At 32.5% G+C, this 23397-nt stretch overlaps 2 protein-coding genes across 3 annotated transcripts; one reads left to right on the top strand and one right to left on the bottom strand.

Annotated features, from left to right (window-relative positions):
- LOC139513080 (pseudouridylate synthase TRUB2, mitochondrial-like) lies at positions 1-21057 on the top strand. Of its 2 annotated transcripts, XR_011662385.1 has the most exons (9): positions 1-2237; positions 4645-4842; positions 9176-9256; positions 9803-9867; positions 12599-12680; positions 13580-13652; positions 15949-16088; positions 20036-20461; positions 20532-21057. XR_011662385.1 is itself a non-coding variant. In XM_071301236.1 (8 exons), the coding sequence occupies exons 1-8, from the start codon at positions 2117-2119 to the stop codon at positions 20392-20394; spliced, it is 1119 nt and encodes a 372-aa protein (XP_071157337.1). In that variant the 5' UTR covers positions 1-2116; the 3' UTR covers positions 20395-21057. The 2 variants fall into 2 exon arrangements, 1 of the variants encoding a protein (XP_071157337.1); XM_071301236.1 differs by having other exon boundaries at positions 20036-21057.
- A 554-nt stretch (positions 21058-21611) lies between these two features.
- On the bottom strand, positions 21612-22692 carry LOC139513081 (uncharacterized). Its single transcript, XM_071301237.1, has 2 exons — positions 22595-22692; positions 21612-22291 (listed from the first exon to the last, which is right to left on the bottom strand). The coding sequence occupies exons 1-2, from the start codon at positions 22671-22673 to the stop codon at positions 21846-21848; spliced, it is 525 nt and encodes a 174-aa protein (XP_071157338.1). The 5' UTR covers positions 22674-22692; the 3' UTR covers positions 21612-21845.
- Between the last annotated feature and the right edge of the window lie 705 nt (positions 22693-23397).

The raw sequence follows: 23397 nt of genomic DNA, 5'->3' as shown, positions 1-23397 counted from the left end.
ATAATGGCAGTGCATATTTTTAATTTATCATTTTTTTTAATATTAAGATAAAACTATTTACACATGATGAATTTAATGACTGTAGGTGTAGGATGAGACAGTTGCGAGTATAAGTCGTGAATATTATGTATAAATTATATAGTTCCCATGCAACTAAGTAAGTTTTCAAATCGCACGCAAAAATAGATAGAATGACCTAAACGCTAAATAAAATATCCGTGAAAATAAGTTGGTTTACAGTATAAATATATTTGAAAGTAACAACAATGTGTAGGAATTTTGTTCTGTGATTATGGACTTATATACGTATATATATTCTTCTGGCCTGAGTTACCAGTTCTATACGACATATATAGTGAAGGCATATCATACATGTCATAATGCATACAATACAGATGTAGGTTCTGCTATTGTAAATATTCTCTAGTTGATACATGTAGGGTTTGACGACTTACAGAAAAGAGCAAGGATTTAAAGAAGGAAATTAGCAAATTGCAAATCATTTAAAATCTTATACTGTGACAGGACTAATTTTAACTTACATATGAAAAATTACAGGATGGGTATGATACCTACATGTATCTTATAGATTAGAAAAATAAAAAGGAAAAGTTTTTATTCACCAAGTAAGAGCCACTAGGAGGGCATATAGCATACAAACAATAATATCATAAACAATAACATACATGTATGCATAACCATGATAACACAGACAATAGATATGTAACATAAGTAATAAAACAAATACTACATGAAACATGCAACAAAATGATAGCAATACACTATAATTCAATTAATATTCGTCATGTTCGTGTTGGGCCTAAAATAAAATATTGTTTGTTTCCCCAATCCCGACCGACCCTGCAAAATTGGTGCTACTCATAAAATTTTATTGTCAAATCTAAGTCAAATATTATTTTATTCATTTCTGATTTTCAGGCTTGCTTGATCGTCCGATAATGTTAAACTTTTTGGAAAAATAAAATTATTTCCCTACCTACATGTACTTGCCCACACCTGGCTCGGTAGAGTTGGGATTTGGGAAACAAACAATATATTAATCTAGGCCTTGACATTGATGCATGTGTTCCAGGTTCATTAGTGTATTTTACCTATAAAAAGAAAAACAAGAAACATAAGTAGTTCGTGCTGAGAAATATATATACACTGTTACTGTCACATATAAATACATTGAATTACACACAGTTTTGTTTTTTAAAATTTATTAACTGCACGCGTTGCCATTTTACCGCAGTTGTCACGTTTCCTCTGACCCTCAATCCTTCTTTCCTCTCGACCTAGCTTCATTGACCACTCGTCTGCCATCTGTTGACTTAACCAATTTGGTCTTAATACTGTATCGACGGAACCTGGCAAAATATTTGTACCTTTCCATTAAAGTTTTGTTTGCCCAAACATGCCTGGCAATCTTAACTTTGAAATGTTCGTGTGTGCTCGCAAGCGTATAAGGTTCTCTCCCTATCACTGCTCTTCGTCAATCTTTATAATTCGCCTCTACCAAATCTCATCTTTATCACGAAGTCAACTAAAGACTGAGGCTTCCAATTGACAGCTATCTTAACAATTAGTCAGTGATTCTACATAATCCCTAATTATACAAATTCACTGTAACATATTCACATTGTTTAAACATTATACATATGTGTATGTACATGTATCCTCTTTTCGGTTCTTTTCAGTCCTTTTCAGTTCTTTTTGGTCCTTTTCGGTTCTTTTCAGTTCTTTTCTGTAAATGGTCGCTCTTTTCTGTAAATTATTGGACCGTACATGTACTGTAAATTCAGAAATTGTTGTGATGTTTTTATTAATGCGAAAAATGAGACAGGGTTATCATCTCAATAATATAATCTTGCATTTTGAAATGTTTTATGTGAATTAAACAGGATGATTTTTCAATATCACAAAAATTAAAATTGCATTTTAGTCTTTAAATGACAAAATCACAATAATAAATGCATGCAAAAATTTCTGAATTTAAAGTACAGCTTAATTACAATGAATTATAAGCTACTACAAAAATTAAAGAGAACAATTATGACATTATATTAACATGTCAATCATTGTCAATCTTTTGTTTGTAGAAAAATAATAAACAATGCGATTCAAATGGGCTCCACAGGCAGCAAGATTGTTGAATGGAGTGTTTTGTGTATACAAACCAGAAGGAATGTCAGAGAAAGTTCTTAGACAGAAAATACAAGCCAATTTAGCTAGAGGTAATGAGTAGAGATGAAGTGTTTTTAGCTCACCTGGCCCTTTTCTCATCACTTGGCGTCCGTCGTCGTCCGTCTTCCTGCGTCCGTCGTCGTAAACTTTTACAAAAATCTTCTCCTTTGAAACTGCTGGGCAAAATTTAACCAAACATGGCCAAAATCATTATTAGGGTATCTAGTTTAAAAATTGTGTCCGGTGACCCAGCCAACCAACCAAGATGGCCACCATGGCTAAAAATAGAACATAGGGGTAAAATGCAGTTTTTGGCTTATAACTCAAAAACCAAAGCATTTAGAGCAAATCTGACATCGAGTAAAATTGTTAATCAGGTCAAGATCTATCTGTTCTAAAATTTTCAGATGAATCAGACAACCCGTTGATAGGTTACTGCCCCTGAATTGGAAATTTAAAGGAAATTTTGCTGTTTTTTGTTATTATCTTGAATATTATTATAGATAGAGATAAACTGTAAACGGCAAAAATGTTCAGCAAAGTGGGATCTACAAATAAGTCAACAAGATCAAAATGGTCTGTTGATCCCTTTAGGAGTTATTGCCCTTTATAGTCAATTTTTAACCATTTTTCGTAAATCTTAGTCATCTTTTACAAAAATCTTCTCCTCTGAAACTACTGGGCCAAATTAAACCAAACTTGGCCACAATTATCATTGGGGTATCTAGTTTATAAAAATTGTGTCCGGTGACCCCACCAACCAACCAAGATGGCCGTCATGGCTAAAAATAGAACATAGGGGTGAAATGTAGATTTTGGCTTATAACTCTGAAACCGCAGCCTTTAGAGCAAATCTGACAAGGGTTAAAATTGTTTATCAGGTCAAGATTTATCTGCCCTGAAATTTGCAGACGAATCTGACAATCCGTTGTTGGGTTGCTGCCCCTGAATTGGTAATTTTAAGGAAATTTTGCTGTTTTGGGTTATTACAGTATCTTGAATATTATTATAGATAGAGATAAACTGTAAACATCAATAAGGTTCAGCAAAGTAAGATCTACAAATAAGTCAACATGGCGGAAATGGTCAATTGACCCCTAAGGAGTTATTGTCCTTTATAGTCAATTTTTTAAAATTTTCATAAAATTTTTAAATTTTAACCAACATTTTCCACTGAAACTACTGGGCCAAGTTCATTATAGATAGAGATAATTGTAAGCAGCAAGAATGTTCAGTAAAGTAAGATGTACATTGTACAAACACATCACCATCACCAAAACACAATTTTGTCATGAATCCATCTGCTTCCTTTGTTTAATATTCACATAGACCAAGGTGAGCGAAACAGGCTCTTTAGAGCCTCTAGTTATTTTCCATTTCTACTTTGTGCATTGTGTTGTGGGAGGTAAAGAATTGATTATTATATACCCCAAGTGAACTAAGTTCCAAAGTGTATAATGTTTTTGACCAGTCCATTTGTGGGTCTGTCTGTTCATCATTCATTTACTCCTGTTCTTGTCATCTGAATTTCTAAAATTCTATGTAGATATTCTTATTGAAAGCAAATATTTTAGGAGTTGTGTCACTTATAACTTAGAATTTTGATACCTGTACTACTGCACAAGTTTATCATCCCAACTCCTCTGATACCACACAACAGAATTTTGCAGATACATGTACATGTAGCTAAAGGACATAATATGTAGATGTGCAGATTGCCAGGAACTTATGGTTCATTTTTTTCTTGAAGTTATGCCCAGTTGAAAATCTCAACTTCTCTGAATCCATACTACTGGATTTCATGAAACTTTGTAGATAATTAGTACATAGTATTTAAATGTGTATATGGACTGGTTGACTTTTTAAGGGGCCTTGGTGGCCCAGTGGTCTTAGTAGTCAAACTCCTATATCACTTGCAGGTTAACAGTAAGTTTAGGAGTTAGAATCTGGCACAGGTAAGGTACACTCGACTCTAATCTTAACTGACTAGGATTGTCAGTTTCCTTATTAAAGGATGGTTTCCTCCAGGCACTCTGGCTTCCACCGCCAATAAAAACTAATCACCACTAAATTACACAGGCAGTTAGGCAGTTAGTTTTCTTGTTTTTCTTGATTTAGATTTGTTACATCAATGTCTTTCACAGCTGACTATGGAATTGGTGTTGCCCATTGCTGAAGGCCCTACAGTGACCACTATTTACTAACTTCTAAATAATTTGGTTGTCTGGAGGAGAGTTGTCCCTTTGGCAATCATACTAAATCTTCTTAATTTTCTATCAATCAACTGTCTTACTGTAGAAGAACTCTATCACCACTGTACTTATTAATTTATTGTCATTTTGGTCTTTAGTTGAGAGTTGTCTTTTTGGCAATAATACCACTTCTCTGTATTTTTTATATAAATATGAGAGGAAGAAGAAAATATCCACAGATAACAGAATATTTTTATCATTTCAGATTTAAACGCTCTTCCATGTTATAAATATGAGCGGGTGAAGAAAAAATCTACAGAATACCAAACCAAAGAATACTCAGATGATTTGAATGAAAGTTTTCAGTTACAGCCTGCCACTGAAGAAGGTCATAGTTCATATTTTACTCCAACAGTGACCACACTTCCATCAGTCTGTGAAGATATCAGTGAACATAGGCTTGGTAAGATAAGATATCAGTGAACATAGGCTTGGTTAGATAAGATATCAGTGAATATAGGCTTAATAAAATAAGGTATCATCTGGTCAGATAAGATATCAGTGAACATAGGCTTGGTTAGATAAGATATCAGTGAATATAGGCTTGATAAGATAAGATATTGTCTGGTCAGATAATATATAAGTGAACATAAACTTGGTAAGATGAGATATAAGTGAACATAGGCTTGGTAAGATGAGATATCCAGTGGCGTAGCTGGGTCATTTTTACGTGTATGCCCGAACCTTGGCGAGGGATATGAGGGGGCTAACAGCTCAATGCTAAAGCACCTGCTGGTAGTGGGTTCGAAAGGGACGAAGCCCCCGAAAGCTATCGAGAATGAGATACCATATGCATAATGATTCATGTCAGTAAAAAATCATTGATAGCAACATACTTTTTAATCTAAATGGTTTATTTGTTTTGGTTAAATTTTGTAATATGGTAAAATTGAGAATGGAAATGGGGAATATGTCAAAGAGACAACAACCCGACCATAGAGCAGACAACAGCAGAAGTCTTCAATGCAACGAGAAATTCTCGCACCCGGAGGCGTCCTTCAGCTGGCCCCTAAACAAATATATAGCTTATTCATCGTGTTAAACTGGAAGCTATCGTAATGGTCATTGGTTTTAGAGAAAACGTCCAAACCAATATTACTGTTAAAAAAGTTTAAAGGGTGCCGTGAGTGAGCATACAATCGACAAAAGCACCTTTTAATGAACACGAAAAAAAATATTTCTAAGAGGTGCAATATAAAAAAAATTCTGGAACACCTAGGATTTCTTCCCACAAAAAGTGAATCAATTTATCATTTCTTTAAAAGGATTTAAAAAAAATCTAAAATTTTCTTTTGATATTTTGTTCTTGTTCTGGAATATTTCACGACAACCTATGAAGGTTTATAAATTGAGCATGTAAAACAATTAATTGCGTAAAGAAGAGTCCGGCTATCTGTCTATCAGAAAAGAACAGAAAAATGAACGAAAAAAAATGTTTTCAAAATTTTAGCTTTAAACATTAGTCATAGAAAAAGCTTCTTCTGCATTTTCATAAATTCAATAAAGGTTCGACAAGTAGTTAATGTAATTGAGAAATAAAAAAATGTAAGCCTAAACTGCGACCACTTATTAATTGCAGAAAGAAATACATTTTGTCCTTAAAATTCAGGAAAATTAAAGCTATAATTGCATTATTATATTGCTCTGGATACTCTTTTGATCATAAACAGTTTCTGTCCAACTTTCGTAAAATTTCACGGAGAGTCATTCAAAAGAATTTATCCACATTCGGAACCTAAATATTGACGCCGCTTTATCTCGCTTTTAGGACATAAATCACAGGCTCGACAAAAATACAAACATCATATCGAATTTGAGCAGATAGTGAATGGCTTTAAATATAAGAAAAGTACGTAGAATTCATAGTAGATTCAGACTTTTACAAAAGATTCGACCAAATATATTAAATGATCTATTTGAGTAAATTTAGTCCTTTTTATTCAAAATTACAATCCATTGAAAAAAGAAGCACAAGGCTGATGTGCTTTTCACCAGTTTTTTTTATTCTATGTCGATTATTTGTTTTATTTTCAAAATCCAAGTGTACGCCCGGGCGTTTTGACGTAAACGTAGCTACGCGCATGATATCAGTGAACAAAGGCTTGGTAAAATAAGATATCAGTAAGCATATGCTTTGGTAAGATAGGATATCAGTGAACAAAGGCTTGGTTAGATAAGATATCAGTGAACATAGGCTTGGTTAGATAAGATATCAGTGAACATAGGCTTGGTTAGATAAGATATCAGTGAATATAGGCTTGATAAGATAAGATATCGTTTGGTCAGATAAGATATCAGTGAACATAGGCTTGGTTAGATAAGATATCAGTGAATATAGGCTTGATAAGATAAGATATTGTCTGGTCAGATAAGATATAAGTGAACATAGGCTTGGTAAGATGAGATCTAAGTGAACATAGGCTTGGTAAGATGAGATATCAGTGAACATAGGCTTGGTAAAATAAGATATCAGTAAGTATATGCTTTGGTAAGATAGGATATCAGTGAACAAAGGCTTGGTAAGATAAGATATCAGTGAACAAAGGCTTGCTAAAATAAGATATCAGTGAACAAAGGCTTAGTAAGATAAGATATCAGTGAACAAAGGCTTGGTAATATCAGATATCAGTGAACATAGGCTTGATATCAGTGAGCAAAGACTTGGTAATATCAGATATCAGGGAACATAGGCTTGATATCAGTGAGCAAAGACTTGGTAAGATCAGATATCAGTGAACATATGCTTGTAAAGTTCAGATATCAGTGAACATAGGCTTGTTAAGATAAGATATCAGTGAACATAGGCTTGGTAAGATATCAGTGAACATATAAAATAAAATTGAGAATGGAAATGGGGAATGTGTCAAAGAGACAACAACCCGCCCAAATAAAAAACAACAGCAGAGGGTCACCAACAGGTCTTCAATGTAGCGAGAAATTCCCGCACCCGGAGGCGTCCTTCAGCTGGCCCCTAAACAAATATATACTAGTCCAGTGATAATGAACGCCATACTAATTTCCAAATTGTACACAAGAAACTAAAATTAAAATAATACAAGACTAACAAAGGCCAGAGGCTCCTGACTTGGGACAGGCGCAAAAATGCGGCGGGGTTAAACATGTTTGTGAGATCTGCTTGGTAAGATAAGATATCAGTGAACATAGGCTTGGTAAGATTAGATATCAGTAAACATAGACTTGGTAAGATAAGATATCATTGAACATGGCTTGGTGAGATTATATATCAGTAAACAAAGGCTTGGTAAGATAAGACATCAGTTAGCATATGCTTGGTAAGATAAGATATCATTGAACATAGACTTGGTGAGATAAGATATTAGTGAACAAAGGCTTGATAAAACAAGATATCAGTGAACATAGGCTTGGTAAGATAAGATATCAGTGAACAAAGGCTTGGTAAGATAAGATATCAGTGAACATAGGCTTGGTAAGATAAGATATCAGTGATCATAGGCTTGGTAAGATTAGATATCACTGAACATAGGCTTGGTAAGATAAGATATCAGTTAACATAGGCTTGATAAAAGAAGATATCTGTGAACATAGGCTTTATAAGATAAGATATCAGTGAACATAGGCTTTGTAAGATAAGATATTAGTGATCATATACTTGTAAGATAAGACATCAGTGATCATAGGCTTGGTAAGATAAGATATCAGTGAACATAGGCTTGGTAAGATAAGATATTAGTGAACAAGGGCTTGGTAAGATAAGATATCAGTGAACATAGGCTTGATAAAATAAGGTATTAGTGATCAAACACTTGGTAAGATAAGTTGTCAGTGAACATAGGCTTGGTAGATAAGATATTAGTGAACAAAGGCTTGGTAAGATAAGATATCAGTGATCATAGGTTTGGTAAGATAAGATATCAGTGATCATAGGCTTGGTAAGTTAAGATATCAGTGAACATAGGCTTGGTAAGATAATATATCAGTGATCATAGGCTTGGTAAGATAAGATATCAGTGATCATAGGCTTGGTAAGATAAGATATCAGTGAACATAGGCTTGGTAAGATAATATATCAGTGATCATAGGCTTGGTAAGATTAGATATCAGTGACTTATATCATGTATGGATATTATTGGCTTTTTACTACAAAACAATGGCTAGTAAACAAATTTGATTCTAAAAAGGTCATTTTGATCTTAAAATCATCAGGAAAGAATGAACAATAAATTACTAAGTCATGTTAAGTCTCAGTTAAAAAAATATTAGTTTCAAATTTATCGCGGTAAATTGAGTACTGATCAGAAGATTTACTTGCAGTCTATTCAGTACTGTTTAGTAACATTTCAGACAATTCAGTATGCTGTTTATATGTACAGGAAAATAACAACTGTAGTTCAGTGGTTGTACTTGTATTAACCCTTGAACAAAATGACTTCCATTATAAAATTCAATCATAACCAGTAATATAGATGAAACTTTTCAATGTGTATAGAGTTGGCTTATAATATCGAAACAAAAGATCTTTATTCTAATGTTAAATTTGGTTTTATTGCTTTTTAACCTACATTATCATTGATTATGTACATAGAAAATATAAAATCTGAGTTGTATCCTCCTTAACGAATATCTAGAAAATATTTCATATTTATACTTTAAAAAAAAAAAAAATCTAAAATCTAAACAATCTTGTAGATTAAAGAATATCAGGAAATTTATATAATAATTTACCTTTTTTGCTCATTCTATTTTTGATTTATCAGTTTTAGGTGACAGATATCTTCCAGAGGATTTTAGAATCTCTTATGTGGCAGGACTCCATCATAAATCTTCAGGAATTGTTGGTAAGTGTACTATTATATAATATATAAATGATTGTAGTCAAATGTTCAGTGGTTGGAGGTAGAAATCCACATTTTCACATTTTCATTAAAACATCTCTCATAGTATTTATACCAGTTTATACTAGTTTCATGATCTAATGAAGAATTTGGTATGTTATTTTTGACAATCCCCTCTTTTTGACTACTTTTTAACAGGTGTATTAAAAGACTATAGACAATGTCATGTAAAATCTGCACCATAACTTTTGTCATTTTTTTTTAAATATCAACCGGGTACACTCAACAGTTGTTTTCCATTATTGAACTTTGACTTTTCCTTTATTTTTATAGAAATACTGAGATGTTGTACAAATGTATCATTGCCAATGTGACACCACAGACCAAAGATGTAAACTACAGAACTTACACAGGTCACTTGTGAAGTCTTCAACAAAGAGCAAATCCCAAACCATATAATAAGTTATAAATAGCTTCTGTATAACAAAATGATTGCAAAATAATCTTAGTGCATTGCATATTTTCTTATAACTATTTAATGATTTTCAGTATGTGGAATAGGCTCGGCTACTAGAAACAAAGTTCCTTTACTCAAATCAGCTCAGTTTCTCAGAGTAAGTATCCTTATTTATGTCATATAAAGAATTGTAACATAAATTTTATTTTTATGCCCCACCTACGATAGTAGAGGGGCATTATGTTTTCTGGTCTGTGCGTCCGTTCGTCCGTCCGTTCGTTCGTCCGTCCGTCTGTCCCGCTTCAGGTTAAAGTTTTTGGTCAAGGTAGTTTTTGATGAAGTTGAAGTCCAATGGACTTCAAACTTAGTACACATGTTCCCTATGATATGATCTTTCTAATTTTAATGCCAAATTAGAGTTTTTACCCAAATTTCACGGTCCAGTGAACATGGAAAATGATAGTGCGAGTGGGGCATTCGTGTACTGAGGACACATTGTTGTTCTTTTGATGTTTTAATGAAATAATTCGCTTAAAAAGTGTGTTTACGGAAAACCATGGTATATTATATGCACATTGATGTTATACCATACTTTGCTAATTAAATATGCAACTCAACTAGAATCTAAAGGAAAGAAGGCGGAACTTAGCTATGGTACAAAATATTCATGTTCATGTTATTCCATGGTTGAAGCTCCACCCTTTTTTTTTTAAATGTATCTGCCTCTGAAATATTTAGGAAACCGAAAAACGTAGAAGGTCAAAAGATCTTCATTTGTTTTCATTTATAACAAAATAAAATAAATCATGTGTACCACATCTTAAGAACCTTTTTCAAACTATATAGGATTGTTACAAGTTGCCTTAATTTTGGAAAATTACTAAAAGTTTTTTCTTTCAGTTCTGAAAAAAATTTAATTAAAATGTAATGCATTTGTACTACAATGTACTACCATTTCCTTTACGAAAATTCAATTAAATTGTGAATAGAAAAAGTGTGTGGGGGAGGGGGGTAATTAAATAGGGTACACTATCTACGCTCCCTAGATCCGCCACTGTTTAGTGTTTTATCCTTAAAATTCAGTTAAATTTGAATAAATAATCTAACAATCCAATTAATAAAATAACGGAAGAAGCATTTTGTACGAAAACTTTAAATGTACAAACATGATAAGTATGCAATTTCAATGAGATAAATAACCTGTAAAATATGATTAATTTGTATGATACCTTGAAAACCAAGAAAGAAAAAAAACAATTCTTACCGTCATTAGAAATAATTCGCTTAAAAAGTGTGTTCACAATTTAATTGAATTTTCGTAAAGGAAATGGCAGTACATTGTAGTACAAATGTATTACATTTTAATTAATTTTTTTTCAGAACTGAAAGAAAAAACTTTTAGTAATTTTCCATAATACCATTTTTTTCTATATTGCAAACTAAACTCAACTTTAAGAGATTGCTTATTTTTAAAGATTAATAATATAAATCCTGATTTTACAAATTATCAACCACTTTTAAAGCTAAAACAACTTTTAAATCCTAAATCTGAGCTTTTGACAGAAATTGGTGACTTTATAAAGCAATCTTTAGAATTGCGAAAATGAGGTCCATGTCCATCAAAGGTTACATTAATTAACATTTATAACTATGGGTTTTTTTTATGTTTATATTTGTAATTCTTCACTGTCTGTATTAAATGTTGTATTTGTGTTTGCTTGACCCATATGGGTGTATTTTGCAAATAAAAATTATTATTATTATTAATAATTATTTTATCCTTGTCGCAGAATCCGACATTTTTGTTCACTTTGATGATATAATGAAATTACCTGTGTATACACGGGGCACAAAACTAAAAATCCGAGAAAATCCGACATTTTCTTTACTTTCTACAAATTACGGGGCTCTATTAAATTAATGGCATACAAGCAAAAGGCGCAAAAGTGACTTATGCGAGCTTCTATTTTATTGGATAAAACTGTAACGTGATCAATTTCCAATAAAAGTTCAAGGTCTTCAAGCTGTCAATCATTTTATTTATATTACAAATTTTATACACCATGTGTCTTACTCATTAACATATTTAAACAAACTCATCCTTCGGATTCGTTTGTTTAAATATGTTAACTCGTAAGAACCATGGTATATATAGTACATAGCTCTAAACTGCCAGGTATAACAAAACTTTATCATATGAAGTATTATGATGTAAAAGATGACAGATGTGAAATTTTTATTGGATTGTCTGAACTTTCCTAATTTTTGGTACTAAAAAAATTTGGGCATACTTTACTGTGTGAAAGGATTTTACATACATTATTTATCAACTTCCTGTTTACAGAATAATTAAGCTGGTGTATAATTTATTTTCTAGCTCATGGTACATCTTGTTTTGTCAGAAAACCAATTTATATGAGCATTATGCAAACTCTTGAAATAGATCTTTTTGCAAAATTTAACATAATAATTTGAGTATGTCCAGTTTTCAAGGGCAGTCAGTAGAAGGCTAACATTCAATATTTGGGCTTAATTATAAATTGCACTTGAAAATTGTTCAAATTATTATAATATTTCATAACCAATTTAAAAATTGAAGGGACAATTGTGGAAGTGTTCAGATAAGAAAAATTTGAAGTGATTTGAAGTTAGCACAGATAAGAAAAATAACTGTGATGAATTTACCTGGTTTCAGTTATAATGGAGAAGAAAACAGAATTTGTTTATAAGAAGAACATAATATGGAGAAAATATCCACAAGAATTTTTATCAGTTGACTTTTGTTATTACCCGTAGTCTTTGAACTTATGAATCATTATTCCACAGTGACAATATGGGGTATTGGGGTATGTGAGCTTGCTCACAAGGTTCTTAATTTTTTTCTATAGGTTTACCATGTGAAAGGAAGATTTGGTTATTGTACACACGACTTTTCTCCAGATGGACCACTCATTGAAAGGACAACATTTCGTATGTATTTCATTTGAGATTTATAGAAAGTCTGTTTGTTTAAAATTTTGATATATCAATTTTATATACATGTAATTAATATAACTTTTACTCATAAAGAAACTTGAAAATGAGAAGCTTACTATGAGAAATGATAGAATTTCTTCACACATAAACAGAAGATTGTATGTGTTAATTAGGACAAGCTAAAGGGAAATCAAAGTTTATTAATGTCTTTCAAACATTTCAAGATACTTTTTAAAAGACTTTAAATTACATTGTTAAAATTTCTGTATACATACATAATTAAATTTTCCTTATGTTTATGTGAAATCCTGTACTTTGAATATGGAATCAGTCATGTCAGATGGTAAAATATTCTCTGCTCTTTCACTTCTTCAACTTCCCCAGGAAGTCCCCAAAAAATCTTAATTGACTAGGGTTTTCAGTTAAGCTTGCGAGGTTTGGGATTCTCTCCTGGCACTCTGCCTTCCTCCACTTATAAAAATAACCCCAACAATAATGCAAGTAGTACTCAAGTGGTGTTAAACACCTTCAATCAATCAGTCAATCCCGAATCGTAAAATATCAGATAACTATTACACAGAATTCTTTTAATTAATATCTTGTAGTTGTAAAGAAACTTCTTATCTTGGATAACAGATGTTTTTTCCTTTGGCATATGTTCATTGTTCTTGACTTAACTTTCATATTATATGAATGCATTAAGATATTACATTTAAGGGGGGAAGGGGTATCTGTAATCTTTTCACTCACTCTTTACAGATAGAAAGTTGATATTTTGTGTACAATCCTTTTCCTCTCTTATATTATGGAATTAACATCAAACTGCTTTTAATGATACTGTTGATCATATATAGCTCCTCACAGCTTTTAAAACATTTATCTGTTTTCTTCAGATCATATAAACAAGGTACTGGTGGATAAAGTTTGTGCATCTATCCAGGCAAATCATCAAAAACAATTATTTGAGTAAGTAAATATCTTGATCATTACGAAACAAAAATTTATCTTTCTATTTATCACATTAACTGTTATCCAAAAAAGAGATACCAACAAAGGTAAAACATGAAAAATAAGCATGGCACAAACCCCAAAAAGAAAATTGTTGAATTGTTGTTCGTATTTGACCAATGAGATATTGTTAAATTTTTGTTTGTGTTTGACCAATGAGAATGTTGTTGGTGTTTGACCAATGAGAGCTTATTTTGTGTTTGACCAATGAGAGCTTAGTTTGTTTTTGACCAATGAGAGTGTAGTTTGTGTTTGACCAATGATAGATTGATAAATTGTTGTTCGTGTTTGACCAAGTAGGGATACTTGAATTGATTTTTGTTTTTGATCAAATATTGACTAGCAATGGCTTTAATAAAGAAAAGCCTTAAAATACAAACTTCAAAAATTGAAATCGGACAAAAATGTTTTTGGTGGGCTTTATACCTTCGAGGTCTGAAATACGGAGTTATCAGGACTAAAACCTTGACAAATAGGGTAAACCTGATAGTATAACTACTGATTGTGTTTATTATAAAAATTCACCAAGGAAACGGCTACTTCTATTTGCAAGTCCAGTTCAAGTTCAAAATCTGAAAAAATCGAAAATTTTATGAATTTTGGTGCAAATGACATTCTTAAAGAACAGATGAACCCAAATCAGTTTCACTCCGACTTAACAACTGTTGTAATAAATGTGTTCACTGGGGTCCACTATACATGTAAACTACAGTTGGATACATCAATTAGCATCTCTCGTACGTCCAGGTCGAGAAAAAGAAAGAAAAAATGTGAGGAACGACTTTTGGGCAAATTCTTGTCCACCCTTCCCCGCCTCCTCACCCTAATCATCCCACCCTGTGATCCCCTATCTTAGATTTAATGAAATCAATATCCATCAGCATCAGGGTACAGCTCATTTGCATATAATTTGCAAATTTTTGCAAATACCAAAAATTTAAACAATTTCTTGGAACAATTCAGCATGCCAAGGGTTAGTATTATCATGTTTTATAGTTTGAATGTTGCAGAATCTGAAACAGAGGTATAACAATCCAGTGGCATCAAAGGAGTAAACTATTTGATTTAAATTTTTATTTTTCAGAAGGCAGAAGACTTGGATGCGTCATACCTTGTATACAGATACCATATGTTACGAAGTTTACATCCATAATATGCCCATTGTCCAACACAATTTGTTTTAATGGTTCAGTGACTGCTTGAAAACAAATTTCATTTTTGTTGTTGAGTGAAATACTCCTATTAATAGGTTAACTATATTTGGTATATGTGTGCTTGCAACATCTACATGACAGTCAGGTAGGGTTCATCTGACCTTGACCTCTAATTTCATGAACATAATTCAAGGATTAAGTCTGTATCTCATAAACTAAGCATTCAGTCAGCTATACTTGTATGGAATGATATTAAAGTGTACATGTCTGACAATGTTTATTTCATGGAAATTTGGTCTATATTTCGTGTGTATTCTATAAGAAATTGGTTTACTATATTTGGTATATGGAATCATTGTATGGTGAACTTGTAAGTCTGTCTTGCAGGGTTCAAATGACCTTGACCTCATTTTCATGGTTCATTGGTCAATGACAAGTTTTCATAATTTTGTCAATTTATCAAATACTATAAGCTATAGGTAAACTACATTTTGTGAATGGAATATTGTAAGGTTTACATGTCTGTCTAGGGCCTAAAATAAAATATTGTTTGTTTCCCCAATCTCGACCGACCCTGCAAAAATGGTGCTACTCATAAAATTTTATTGTCAAAACAAAGTCAAGTATTATTTTATTCATTTTGGAATTTCAGGATTGCCGGATCTTCCGATAACATTCAAGCTTTTTGGAAAAAATAATATCATTTCCCTACCTACCTAGCCACACCTGGCTTGGCAGGGTCGGGCTTGGGGAAACAAACAATATATTAATTTAGGCCTAGCAGTGTTCATATGACCTTGACCATATTGTTTCATTGATCAATGTTAAATTTTTTGTTGTTTGGTCTGTTTTACAGGTACTAATTGTGATAGGTCTTCTGTATTTGGTGTATGGAATGATTGTAAGGTGAACATATCTGCCTGGAACTTCTGTTGTAAACATCATTTTCATTGAACATTGATAATTTTAAGTTTATGGGATACTTGTAGTAAAACATTCATATTACAAAACGTCAACATAAATTCAATGATTAGTAAAACAGGCAAGACATTTCAGTGAGTTTACTCTTGCTATATTATTGATAATCTTTTTAAATATAGATATGCAGGTGTCCATCCACAGAGTAACGAGGCCTATCAGATGGCATGTAGAGGATTAGTAAGACCAGACACTAGTGATACACCACCTATGATCTATGGTGTCAAGTGTATACATTTTGATCTTCCCGATATCACACTAGGTTAGTATTAGACTTTAATCTTTTTGTTTATTTTTTGTGCTATGATTTCAAGAAAAATGAAGTCTATTGATTTTCAGTGTTCAAAATCTATTGATTTTTGTAGAAATTGACAAACGTTTGTGAGAATTTTCATTTAAAATGGTAAATATGGTCAGGTACACATATGAATTAAGATTAAAATTTAAAATTCCTTCCATATGTCAAATATTGGTTATCTCATGCAGCTACAACCCATATCATTGAAAATACCTAAAGTATGCAAATCTATTGAGGTTTGGTACCTTTTATTATGAATCAGTATAAAGGTTTTTCTCCAATTACATTTTATGATGCCGTATAATTATCATTATATGCCATTGTCTTTGTTTACCATTCAATGCAACCTGCCTGTTGAGGCTGATTTATTTTTCTGAAAGTTTTCATTCTTAGGAATGGATTATTTGTAACTGTACAGTACCATCATTTAGATTTGACAATTTGTGTAGGAGTTATTGAACTAAAAGATTTTTTTATTTGTGTATGCCCCACCCATGAAAGAAGTTGGGCATTGTGTGTAAGTCTTTTTGGCCTTATCATGTTAAAGTTATAGATCAAGATAGTGTACCGTGAAGTTCAAGTAAACTTAAAACATAGTACACATGGTTATCAGATTAAGTGGTTCACTGGACATGGAAATTGGTAGCATGTATGTTTAACCTGGCCACATTATTTATGTATGTGCCTGTCCCAAGTCAGGAGCCTGTAATTCAGTGGTTGTCATTTGTTTATGTGTTATATATTTGTTTTTTGTTCATTTTTAGCTCACCTGGCCCGAAGGGCCAAGTGAGCTTTTCTCATCACTTGGCGTCCGGCGTCCGTCGTCCGGCGTCCGTCGTCCGTCGTCCGTCGTCGTCGTCGTCGTTAACTTTTACAAAAATCTTCTCCTCTGAAACTACTGGGCCAAATCAAACCAAACTTGGCCACAATCATCATTGGGGTATCTAGTTTAAAAAATGTGTGGCGTGACCCGGTCAACCAACCAAGATGGCCGCCACGGCTAAAAATAGAACATAGGGGTAAAATGCAGTTTTTGGCTTATAACTCAAAAACCAAAGCATTTAGAGCAAATCTGACATGGGGGTAAAAATGTTTATCAGGTCAAGATCTATCTGCCCTGAAATTTTCAGATGAATCGGTCAATCGGTTGTTGGGTTGCTGCCCCTGAATTGGTAATTTTGAGGAAATTTTGCTGTTTTTGGTTATTATCTTGAATATTATTATAGATAGAGATAAACTGTAAACAGCAATAATGTTCAGCAAAGTAAGATCTACAAATAAGTCAACATGACCAAAATGGTCAGTTGACCCCTTTAGGAGTTATTGCCCTTTATAGTCAATTTTTAACCATTTTTCGTAAATTAAAGTTATCTTTTACAAAAATCTTCTACTCTGAAACTACTGGGCCAAATTAATTCAAACTTGGCCACAATCATCTTTGGGGTATCTAGTTTAAAAAATGTGTGGCGTGACCTGGTCAACCAACCAAGATGGCCGCCACCGCTAAAAATAGAACATAGGGGTAAAATGCAGTTTTTGGCTTATAACTCAAAAACCAAAGCATTTTGAGGAAATCTGACATGGGATAAAAATGTTTATCAGGTCAAGATCTATCTTCCCTGAAATTTTCAGATGAATCGGTCAATGGGTTGTTGGGTTGCTGCCCCTGAATTGGTAATTTTGAGGAAATTTTGCTGTTTTTGGTTATTATCTTGAATATTATTATAGATAGAGATAAACTGTAAACAGCAATAATGTTCAGCAAAGTAAGATCTACAAATAAGTCAACATGACCAAAATGGTCAGTTGACCCGTTTAGGAGTTATTGCCCTTTATAGTCAATTTTTAACCATTTTTCGTAAATTAAAGTAATCTTTTACAAAAAGCTTCTCCTCTGAAACTACTGGGCCAAATTAATTCAAACTTGGCCACAATCATCTTTGGGGTCTCTTGTTTAAAAAATGTGTGGCGTGACCTGGTCAACCAACCAAGATGGCCGCCACCGCTAAAAATAGAACATAGGGGTAAAATGCAGTTTTTGGCTTATAACTCAAAAATCAAAGCATTTTGAGGAAATCTGACATGGGGATATAAATGTTTATCAGGTCAAGATCTATCTGCCCTGAAATTTTCAGATGAATCGGTCAATCGGTTGTTGGGTTGCTGCCCCTGAATTGGTAATTTTGAGGAAATTTTGCTGTTTTTTGTTATTATCTTGAATATTATTATAGATAGAGATAAATTGTAAACAGCAATAATGTTCAGCAAAGTAAGATCTACAAATAAGTCAACATGACCAAAATGGTCAGTTGACCCCTTTAGGAGTTATTGCCCTTTATAGTCAATTTTTAACCATTTTTCATAAATCTAAGTAATCTTTTACAAAATCTCCACTGAAACAACTAGGCCACAATCATCTTTGGGGTATCTAGTTTGAAAAATGTGTCCGATGACCTGGCCATTCAACCAAGATGGCCGCCACGGCTAAAAATAGAACATAGGGGTAAAATGCAGTTTCTGGCTTATAACTATGAAACCAAAGCATCTAGAGCAAATCTGACAAGAAGTTAAATTGTTAATCAAGTCAATATCTATCTGCCCTGAATTTTTCAGATGAATTGGACAACTGGTTGTTGGGTTGCTGCCCTCCAATTGGTAATTTTTAAAGAAATTTTGCTGTTTTTGGTTATCTTGAATACTATTATAGATAGCGATAAACTGTAAACAGCAATAATGTTCAGCAAAGTAAGATCTACAAATAAGTCAACATGACCTAAATGGTCAATTGACCCCTTAAGGAGTTATTGCCCTTTATAGTCAATTTTTATCAATTTTCATTAATTTGGTAAATTTATGTAAATTTTTACCAAATATAGTTCTCTGTTACTAATGGGCAAAGTTCATTATAGATATAATTGTAAGAAGCAAAATCATTCAGTAAAGTAAGAACTTCAAACACATCACAATCACCAAAATACAATTTTGTCATGAATCCATTTGTGTCCTTTGTTTAATATGCACATAGACCAAGGTGAGCGACACAGGCTCTTTAGAGCCTCTAGTTTTATATAAATAAGGCTGTTAGTTTTCTCGTTTGAATTGTTTTACATTGTCTTATCGAGGCCTTTTATAGCTGACTATGCGGTATGGGCTTTGCTCATTGTTGAAGGCCGTACGGTGACCTATAGTTGTTAATGTCTGTGTCATTTTGGTCCCTTGTGGACAGTTGTCACATTGGCAATCATACCACATCTTCTTTTTTATATTAGGTTAAAGTTTTTCATAAGATAGTCTACCATGAAATTAGGAAACACCAACTTTAAAGTTAATACACATTTTCATTATGATATTAACGTTTGATATATATACCAAATAAGGGTTTCCTCCCAAGATTTTACAGTTAATTGTACATTGAAATGTATTAAAATAGGAAGATGTGGTATGATTGCCAATGAGACACCTTTCAACAAAAGACTAAATGACAAAGAAATTAACAAGTATAGATCACCATTTAGCCTTCAACAATAAGCAAAGCCTATACCATAGTCAGCTGTAAAAGGCCCCCGAAATTACAAACGTAAAACAAATCAAACAAAAAATTGTATTATTTACGATAATAAACGAAAAATGAATATGTTACACAGCAACATATGTAGGAGTTCTGGCACTTTGACCATGCTGTAACCTTGTAGCCTCTTTTCACATTTAGGCATCCTCAAAGACATTTCCCTATAGTGTAGAAATATTATGTTATAGTTAAATGTATTTGACCCCTTTTAAATGTGTGAAATAACATGACGCTATGTGGACCTATATAGATTCCTAGAAATAAGTGAAATATTTAGAAATATATGCAAGGTGAATATCTCAATAGAATGTACTCTATAATGATTTTTTTTTTTTTTTAACAGAAATCCATGCCATAAATGAAGAAAGTGTGTACCTCAGCAAGATAATTCATGATCTTGGACTAAGATTGAAATCCTCAGCTGTATGTCCACAGGTACGCCGTATCAGGCATGGACATTTCACTGTGGAAAGTGCATTATTACGGAAAGACTGGAAGTTAGAATCTATTCTGGATAATATAAAACTTTGTGAGGAATATACAAAACCTGATAAACTTGTTTCTGATTTTAATATTGAACAGTCCAGTGACGATGTGAAACTATTACCTCAAAGTTTTTCGAGTGAAATTAGTCAGAAATCTCTCATTGAGAAATGTGATTTAGAGAGTCACACACTTCAAAAAGTAAACAATTTGTCATAATACATTTTTATGGTATAATAATTAAATTGTGAAAGGGGGGGTGCAAAACATATCTCCCGATACAAATGCATTGATCGGCAAAAATAAAGGGGGGGTGCGCACCCCCGGAACCCCCCCTGGATCCGCCACTGACATAGTTTGTTTTCCTTCTAAGCATTACAAATTTGTTAATGCTATTTAAAATAAACTTTTTTCACATAATTATCAAAGGAAATGCAAGAAAATATTTTTTTCATTTGAAATTGTTTTTATTGATTTTCAAGAAATTCAGAATTAGATACTTTACTTGGTATTTAAAAATTAATATATGCCTTTCCCCGCAAAAAATGAATGGCTGGTGTCTACATAAAGGTGTAAGTCATTTGTGGACTTTTATTCAGATGTGATGGATAAATGAAATAGTAGTGTTAGGTCATGAGGATGTAAATTTGTGAAATTGATTTGATTTGAATCAGATGGATATAAGAGCTGATAGTGTTCATGCTTAGATTATATTGATTTGTGAAAATGTTTTGGTTGGGAGAAAATCATGTGAGCTGAAACCTTTATCAGTTATTATAACTTTGATACCTGAGAAAGATCATACTAGCTTAGAACATCTTTTATGTTTATACTGTTGGATATAAATTATTAATTTCCAAATAAAAAATTAGGTAAAAATTAGGTACATTTGTGTCCTGAATATGCATGAAATATTTGCCACTGGACATTAAGCAACCAACAATCAATCAATCAAAGTTGTTCTAAAACAAAGATTGCAATTGTATCAGACAAAGCTAACCTTGACCATGGGACTTTACTGTATTGATAGTAATCAGACAGAATCAAAACCCTGTACAGTCAAGCAGTGGACAAAGGGTTTCATAAGTAAGCAGATCCATTGACCAAGCTTTATCTTGTGACAGAAACGTGAAGACATGAACAGCTTTTCAATCAGATTGCTCTTGTGTGATTGTGTTTAAAATCCAAAATGTTATGCTTCAGTGACATGGAGATTCAAATCATACTTTTGTTCAGTTCTAACAGGGGCAATTCCAGCCATTTTAAAAAGGGGGGTTCCCAACTCAGTACAATCTTAAGTGACTGGTTAATTTTTACATAAGAGTAGAATTATACACCATCATACCAATTAAAAAATATGGGGATTTCATTTCTTGATATATCAATACTAGAAAAGAATCTTATCTATTAGAGATTTGAAAAAAAATACACTTAGGCAAGTTTCATATATTTATTGGCTAATCCCTCAAATGATTCTTATTGGTACAGCTGATGATTGATTGTCAGTTTTATATCCATTATTTGAACTATCATTTCTCACTTTGGGTATATCCTTGTTCTGAAATTTTATAATTATTTTACAGTTTTAATTATGTGAATTATTATGCACCTAATATACAAAAGATCACAAAATTACATATAATAAAACAAGAAGAAAAAAATAACACACTTCACAGACCAAACCATTGTTTATAAACCGTACTGAAATCTGATTCAGAAAAAGAACCGTAATTCTTCAACAAATTAAACAACATTTGTGCTGGTTTCCTCACAAGATATCTGTGGTCACTGTTTACATTTGAAGAGAAAGATGGATAGTGATTTCTTCTCTCTATATCATGTGCCTCTTTGTATAAATCTGATTGGCCATCAAACTGACCAATCCTGGAATGTTTAAGATTTGAATCTGACTGGCCAACAAACTGACCAATCCTGGAATGTCTCAGATTTGAATCAAATGTTGATCCTCCAGAACCAAGAGTTTGCTCTGGGAACATAGGTCTGCTTCTAAAAGGTCTATAGTTTTGTGATGGAATATGATCATTATAGATCAAAATGTTATATGTTGCTTGAATATTCTCTGTGGAGTCACTTCTTTTAACATTAAATGATGATTCTGAAAATGAAAATGGATTTGAAAGTTTTAACAAAAATGTGTTGGATTGGAAGGAATTCTTATTCATTTATAGCAGATTTATATAAATGACTTTGATTTATAGGACTGAACAATATGTTAGCAAATTGCTGTAATGTACAATACATAGAGGTTCATCCATATACACACTTATCAGTTTTAAGAGAAACTATTTTTATTGTTTCATTTTGATCAATGCTAGTTTTACAATGTTTGAATGTTCTTTCTATAGTATTATTTTTTTTTAGACTGAAGCCAGAGTGGTTCATATTTAGTATATCTTACCAACTGTATTAAAATCCCTCCCTTTCACTACAGAACAGATGATTATCAGAATTGTTACTGCACTTTCTATATTTTCCATTTTATGCCCATATACTGAAAATAAAACATTCTAGTTGTTTTAAACATAGGCATAACAATAGTATTTCGTTGATAACCCCTTTGCATATCCAAAAAATACCTGATCATGTTTGAAGATTTAACCAAATGTTACTATTAAATCTTTGTTTAAACCAAACTCTCAGTTATTCGAAATTATAATTGTCATCAGCGTAATTTATGTTCTGACAACTGTGTCAAATCTCAAACTATTGTTAAATAAAAGTCTGTTCGAGTGACATAAAACTGGATTTTCCTGCAGAGGTAAAATCTGGAACAGTCGAGCAAGTATGGACACAACAGTTAAGCTTAAAAAAGATCTTTATTTGGATTGTGATTGAATATTTGTTATAGCATAGGTTGTGACACAAAATGTGAAAAATTTAAAACTGGACATTTACCTATTATGGACCAATATCCATTGTTATAATCAGCCTATCAAATAAGGAACCTCAATAATTCAATGTTTGATGAAGTACTTATTAATTACATTGCTGTTTAAAGGGAAATAACTCAAAATAAATCAGAGAGCAAATGACATACATTATTTTTTTAATTTCTGTTCAAAGGGAAATAATTCAAATTCATATAATAAAAATCAATTTGCTACTGAAAGGTCTACAACTAAAACAACTAAAACAGATAGAATCTCCCGATTGGAAATTGGCCTATCTAAAACGTTTTCATGTTAATGAACGGACACTGGC

This window comes from Mytilus edulis, chromosome 2, assembly GCF_963676685.1.
Source record: "Mytilus edulis chromosome 2, xbMytEdul2.2, whole genome shotgun sequence".
Lineage (NCBI taxonomy): Eukaryota > Metazoa > Mollusca > Bivalvia > Mytilida > Mytilidae > Mytilus > Mytilus edulis.
The sequence above is the reverse complement of the archived record's forward strand: the minus strand, read 5'-3'. Positions and strand labels throughout refer to the sequence as shown.